A 7,500-nucleotide genomic window follows, 5' to 3' on the forward strand; every position below is an offset into this window, starting at 1 on the left:
ATAGTGAGGACACACACAGACACACTACCAGGCTATAGTGAGGACACAGACACACTACCAGGCTATAGTGAGGACACAGATACACTACCAGGCTATAGTGAGGACACAGATACACTACCAGGCTATAGTGAGGACACAGACACACTAACAGGCTATAGTGAGGACACAGACACACTACCAGGCTATAGTGAGCACACACTACCAGGCTATAGTGAGGACACAGACACACTGCCAGGATATAGTGAGGACACACTACCAGGCTATAGTGAGGACACACTACCAGGCTATAGTGAGGACACACTGCCAGGCTATAGTGAGGACACACTACCAGGCTATAGTGAGGACACACTACCAGGCTATAGTGAGGACACACTACCAGGCTATAGTGAGGACACAGACACACTACCAGGATATAGTGAGGACAAATATACACTACCAGGCTATAGTGAGGACACACTACCAGGCTATAGTGAGGACACACTGCCAGGCTATAGTGAGGACACACTACCAGGCTATAGTGAGGACACACTACCAGGCTATAGTGAGGACACACTACCAGGCTATAGTGAGGACACAGATACACTACCAGGCTATAGTGAGGACACAGACACACTACCAGGCTATAGTGAGGACACAGACACACTACCAGGCTATAGTGAGGACACACACAGACACACTACCAGGCTATAGTGAGGACACAGACACACTACCAGGCTATAGTGAGGACACAGATACACTACCAGGCTATAGTGAGGACACAGATAAACTACCAGGCTATAGTGAGGACACAGACACACTAACAGGCTATAGTGAGGACACAGACACACTACCAGGCTATAGTGAGCACACACTACCAGGCTATAGTGAGGACACAGACACACTGCCAGGATATAGTGAGGACACACTACCAGGCTATAGTGAGGACACACTACCAGGCTATAGTGAGGACACACTGCCAGGCTATAGTGAGGACACACTACCAGGCTATAGTGAGGACACACTACCAGGCTATAGTGAGGACACACTACCAGGCTATAGTGAGGACACAGATACACTACCAGGCTATAGTGAGGACACAGACACACTACCAGGATATAGTGAGGACAAATATACACTACCAGGCTATAGTGAGGACACACTACCAGGCTATAGTGAGGACACACTACCAGGATATAGTGAGGACACACTACCAGGCTATAGTGATGACACAGACACACTACCAGGATATAGTGAGGACAAACTACCAGGCTATAGTGAGGACACAGACACACTACCAGGCTATAGTGAGGACAAACTACCAGGCTATAGTGAGGACACACTACCAGGCTATAGTGAGGACACAGATACACTACCAGGCTATAGTGAGGACACAGACAGGCACACTACCAGGCTATAGTGAGGACACAGACACACTACCAGGCTATAGTGAGGACACAGATACACTACCAGGCTAGAGTGAGGACACAGACACACTACCAGGCTATAGTGAGGACACAGACACACTACCAGGCTATAGTGAGGACACACTACCAGGCTATAGTGAGGACACAGACACACTACCAGGCTATTGTGAGGACACACTACCAGGCTATAGTGAGGACACAGACACACTACCAGGCTATAGTGAGGACACAGACACACTACCAGGCTATAGTGAGGACACACTGCCAGGCTATAGTGAGGACACACTACCAGGCTATAGTGAGGACACACTACCAGGCTATAGTGAGGACACACTACCAGGCTATAGTGAGGACACAGATACACTACCAGGCTATAGTGAGGACACAGACACACTACCAGGATATAGTGAGGACAAATATACACTACCAGGCTATAGTGAGGACACACTACCAGGCTATAGTGAGGACACACTACCAGGCTATAGTGAGGACACACTACCAGGCTATAGTGATGACACAGACACACTACCAGGATATAGTGAGGACAAACTACCAGGCTATAGTGAGGACACAGACACACTACCAGGCTATAGTGAGGACAAACTACCAGGCTATAGTGAGGACACACTACCAGGCTATAGTGAGGACACAGATACACTACCAGGCTATAGTGAGGACACAGACAGGCACACTACCAGGCTATAGTGAGGACACAGACACACTACCAGGCTATAGTGAGGACACAGATACACTACCAGGCTAGAGTGAGGACAGACATTCTTACAGCTCACCCTGTACCAAGTACTAATGGTGTGTGTGTGTGTGTGTCTGTGTGATTGTGTGTGTGTGTGTGTGTGTGTGTGTGTGTGTGTGTGTGTGTGTAGGTGGAGAGTGATCTGAAACGCCTGAGGAACCCTATTCAACTGCAGCTACCAGTGGACCCCATTCAGCCCAGCAACTAAACACCGCACACTATACACACACTACAAAAGGAGCAATATTGTAGCACCTTAATTTGTTCCGCGGAACACCAGCTCTACATTACATCTCACGTGGACTCAGAGGGATATGTCATACACCTGGGTTCAAAGAACATCATTTCAGAGATTTACTATATGAAATAAATTCATCATTTTTATCTGTGCTTGAGTGAGCTTGTCTGGATTAATGGACCAATCGAATAGTCCCAAAACCTTAAACCCCGCCCATTTGGCACTTCAGGCAGGCTAAAACAAACGCTCAAAGTGTTTCAGATATTTGTTTGAACGTCTGGTCTCGGGGTCTCTGTCTGTTGGGAACACTGAAACTAACTCTTCTCAAAAAAAAATCCATTGATATTCACTTCCTGTCCAGGTGTGGTCTATGGGATCTGGTTTCTGTGTAGCATCTTTGTTCTGAAGTAGAGTATCTGGGTTCTGTGTAGTATCTTTGTTCTGAAGTAGAGTATCTGGGTTCTGTGTAGTATCTTTGTTCTGAAGTAGAGTATCTGGGTTCTGTGTAGTATCTTTGTTCTGAAGTAGAGTATCTGGGTTCTGTGTAGTATCTTTGTTCTGAAGTAGAGTATATCGGTTCTGTGTAGTATCTTTGTCTCATGGTTCAGTCAGTGTCTTCAGAAAGCATTCAAACCCCTTGACCTATTCTACATTTTGTTGTGTTAGAGCCTCACTTCAAAATGGATTCAATATAATTATAATATCCTTCTTTTCTCACCCATCTAATAATGACAAAATGAAAACGTGTTTTTATACCCCTTGAATGAAATACAGAAGTATCTAATTTACGTATTCAACCCAGCTGAGTCAATACATGTTAGGATCACCTTCGACAGTGATTACAGCTGTGAGTCTTTCTGGGTCAGTCTCTAAGAGCTTTGCACACCTGGATTGTTGGTTGTTGATCATTGCTAGACAGCCATTTTCAAGTCTTGACATATATTTTCAAGATGATTTAAGTCAAAACTGCAGTGAAGATTTGGCCTTGTGTTTTAGGTTACTGTCCTGCTGAAAGGTGAATTCATCTCCCAGTGTCTGGTGGAAAGCAGACTGAACCAGGTTTTTTCCTGTCCTTAGCTCTATTCCATTTATTTTTATCCTAAAAAACTCCCTAGTCCTTGCTGATGACAAGCATACCCACAACCTGATGCAGCCACCGCCATGCTTGGAAATAGAAAGAGTTTTACTCAGTGATGTGTTGTATTGGATTTGCCCCAAACATAACACTTTGTATTCAGAACAAAAAGTTAATTTCTTTATCACATTTTTTGCCGTATTTACAGCCTTGTTGTAAACAGGATGAATGTTTTGGAATATTTTTATTCTGTACAGGCTTCCTTCTTTTCACTCTGTCAATTAGGTTAGTATTGTGGAGTAACTACAATGTTGTTGATCCATCCTCGGTTTTCTACCTATCACAGCCATTAAACTCTGTAATTGTTTTAAAGTCACCATTGGCATCACAGTGCAATCCCTGAGTGGTTTCCTTCCTCTCCAGCAACTAAGGAGGAAGCCTGTATCTTTGTAGTGACTGGGTGTATTGATACACCATCCAAAGTATAATTAATAACTTCACCATGCTCAAAGGGATATTCAATGTCTGCTTTTATTTTTACCCATCTACCAATAGGGGCCCTTCTTTGTGAGGCATTGGAAAACCTCCCTGGTCTTTGTGGTTGAATCTGTGTTTTAAATTCCCTGCTCGACTGAGGGACCTTACAGATAATTGTATGTGTGGGGGTACAGAGATGAAAATCGTCATTCAAAAATTAAACACTATTGTTACACACAGAGTGAGTCCATGCAACTTATTATGTGACTTGTTAAGCACATTTTTACTCCTGAACATAGTTAGGCTCCTTACCATAACAAAGGGCTTGAATACATATTGACTCAAGACATTTCAGCTTTTAATTTATGTAGAAATTAATTAACATGTTTAAGTGGATACTTTCTGAAAGCACTGCTGTAGTGGTGGTGGAGTTACTGTACATTGGGTTCAGTGTATATGGAATCTGGTATAGTATTGTCAATCTGTTGTAGAGTCTCTTGGTTCAGTAGAGTGTCTTGGTTCAGTAGAGTGTCTTGGTTCAGGAGAGTATCTTGGTTCAGTAGAGTGTCTTGGTTCAGTAGAGTGTCTTGGTTCAGTAGAGTGTCTTGGTTCAGTAGAGTGTCTTGGTTCAGTAGAGTGTCTTGGTTCAGTAGAGTGTCTTGGTTCAGTAGAGTGTCTTGGTTCAGTAGAGTGTCTTGGTTCAGTAGAGTGTCTTGGTTCAGTAGAGTGTCTTGGTTCAGTAGAGTGTCTTGGTTCAGTAGAGTGTCTTGGTTCAGTAGAGTGTCTTGGTTCAGTAGAGTGTCTTGGTTCAGTAGAGTGTCTTGATTCAGGAGAGTATCTTGATTCAGGAGAGTATCTTGATTCAGAAGAGTATCTTGATTCAGAAGAGTATCTTGATTCAGAAGAGTATCTTGATTCAGAAGAGTATCTTGATTCAGGAGAGTATCTTGATTCAGTAGTTTCTTGGTTCAGTAAAGTATCTTGATTCAGTAGAGTATCTAGGTTCAGGAGAGTATCTTGGTTCAGTAGTTTCTTGGTTCAGTAAAGTATCTTGATTCAGTAGAGTATCTAGGTTCAGGAGAGTATCTTGGTTCAGTAGTTTCTTGGTTCAGTAGAGTATCTTGATTCAGTAGTTTCTAGGTTCAGTAAAGTATCTTGATTCAGGAGAGCATCTTGATTCAGTAGAGTATATAGGTTCAGGAGAGTATCTAGGTTCAGGAGAGTATCTAGGTTCAGGAGAGTATCTTGATTCAGTAGTTTCTTGGTTCAGGAGAGTATCTTGATTCAGGAGAGTATCTAGGTTCAGGAGAGTATCTAGGTTCAGGAGAGTATCTAGGTTCAGGAGAGTATCTTGATTCAGTAGTTTCTTGGTTCAGGAGAGTATCTTGATTCAGGAGAGTATCTTGATTCAGTAGTTTCTTGGTTCAGGAGAGTATCTTGATTCAGTAGTTTATTGGTTCAGTAGAGTATCTTGATTCAGTAGTTTCTAGGTTCAGTAAAGTATCTTGATTCAGGAGAGCATCTTGATTCAGTAGAGTATCTAGGTTCAGGAGAGTATCTTGGTTCAGTAGTTTGTTGGTTCAGTAGAATATCTTGATTCAGTAGTTTCTTGGTTCAGTAGAGTATCTTGATTCAGGAGAACATCTTGATTCAGTAGTTTCTTGGTTCAGTAGAGTATCTTGATTCAGGAGAGCATCTTGATTCAGTAGAGCATCTAGGTTCAGGAGAGCATCTAGGTTCAGGAGAGCATCTAGGTTCAGGAGAGCATCTAGGTTCAGGAGAGCATCTTGATTCAGTAGAGTATCTTGATTCAGGAGAGCATCTTGATTCAGTAGTTTCTTGGTTCAGTAGAGTATCTTGATTCAGGAGAACATCTTGATTCAGTAGTTTCTTGGTTCAGGAGAGTATCTTGGTTCAGGAGAGCATCTAGGTTCAGGAGAGCATCTAGGTTCAGGAGAGCATCTAGGTTCAGGAGAGCATCTAGGTTCAGGAGAGCATCTTGATTCAGGAGAGCATCTTGATTCAGTAGAGCATCTTGATTCAGGAGAGTATCTTGATTCAGGAGAGCATCTTGATTCAGTAGAGCATCTAGGTTCAGGAGAGCATCTTGATTCAGTAGAGTATCTTGATTCAGGAGAGCATCTTGATTCAGTAGAGTATCTAGGTTCAGGAGAGCATCTAGGTTCAGGAGAGCATCTAGGTTCAGGAGAGCATCTAGGTTCAGGAGAGCATCTAGGTTCAGGAGAGTATCTAGGTTCAGGAGAGTTTCTTGGTTCAGTAGAGTATCTTGGTTCAGGAGAGCACGTGTCAAACTCATTCCACAGAGAGTCGAGTGTCTGCGGGGTTTTTGCTCCTCCCTTATACTTGATTGAAGAATTAAGGTCACTGGTTAGTTAGGAACTCCTCTCACCTGGTTGTCTAGGTTTTCATTGATTAGTTAGGAACTCCTCTCACCTGGTTGTCAAGGTCTCAGTAAGGAACTCCCCTCACCTGGTTGTCTAGGTCTCAGTAAGGAACTCCCCTCACCTGGTTGTCTGCGTCTCAGTAAGGAACTCCCCTCACCTGGTTGTCTGGGTCTCAGTAAGGAACTCCTCTCACCTGGTTGTCTAGGTTTTAATTGATTAGTTAGGAACTCCTCTCACCTGGTTGTCAAGGTCTCAGTAAGGAACTCCCCTCACCTGGTTGTCTAGGTCTCAGTAAGGGCCTCCCCTCACCTGGTTGTCTAGGTCTTAATTGATTAGTTAGGAACTCCCCCACACCTGGTTGTCTAGTTCTTAATTGATACTTTAGGAACTCCCCTCACCTGGTTGTCTAGGTCTTAATTGATTAGTTAGGAACTCCCCTCACCTGGTTGTCTAGGTCTTAATTGATTAGTTAGGAACTCCCCTCACCTGGTTGTCTAGGTCTTAATTGATTAGTTAGGAACTCACCTCACCTGGTTGTCTAGGTCTTAATTGATTAGTTAGGAACTCACCTCACCTGGTTGTCTAGGTCTTAATTGATTAGTTAGGAACTCACCTCACCTGGTTGTCTAGGTCTTAACTGGACACAAATTGAAAGGAAAAAAAGCAAAAACCAGCAGACCAGCCTTTCATGGAATAAGTTTGACACCCTTGCAGTAGAGTAGTTTGTTTCAGTGGAGTATCTTGATTCAGTAGAATATCTTGGTTCAGTGGAGTATCTTGGTTCAGTAGAGTATCTTGCCTCAGTGCTTCTTGATTCTGGTGCAGTATTGTGAAAATAGAATTAGAATACTAGAATGGGATAAATGTCAGCCATTTTGGTCAGTTGGTCAACCAGTTTGCCAGTGCTGTGATATTGTTATAACAATTAATTTGAAGAATGTTAACCAGACAGTTTTAGCGAAATTATTCCATAAAATTCTCAAATTAAATGCCATTTTTTTTAAACCTTTATTTACCTAGTCAAGTCAGTTAAGAACAAATTCCTATTTACAATGACAGCCTACCGGGGAACAGTGTGCTTTCGTCTGATAGGCTTTGATTAGACTGAGGTCAGCCAGTGTATGGCTGTGGATTGGCTCCATTGTTTG

The 7,500-nt window shown here is 43.0% G+C and overlaps 1 protein-coding gene across 2 annotated transcripts in view; it reads left to right on the top strand.

Annotated features, from left to right (window-relative positions):
* Positions 1–2,547, top strand: part of LOC110531311 (calcium uniporter regulatory subunit MCUb, mitochondrial) — a 22,523-nt gene extending 19,976 nt beyond the window's left edge. For both annotated transcript variants that reach the window (XM_090183320.1, XM_090183321.1), the window contains exon 9: positions 2,288–2,547. In XM_090183320.1, the coding sequence (XP_090039446.1) occupies positions 2,288–2,365 (78 nt within the window). In that variant the 3' untranslated portion in view covers positions 2,366–2,547. The remainder of the gene's footprint in view (positions 1–2,287) is intronic.
* The last annotated feature ends 4,953 nt before the right edge of the window (positions 2,548–7,500 follow it).

Source organism: Oncorhynchus mykiss, chromosome 9 (assembly GCF_057628025.1).
Source record: "Oncorhynchus mykiss isolate SJ-2025 chromosome 9, ASM5762802v1, whole genome shotgun sequence".
Classification (NCBI taxonomy): domain Eukaryota; kingdom Metazoa; phylum Chordata; class Actinopteri; order Salmoniformes; family Salmonidae; genus Oncorhynchus; species Oncorhynchus mykiss.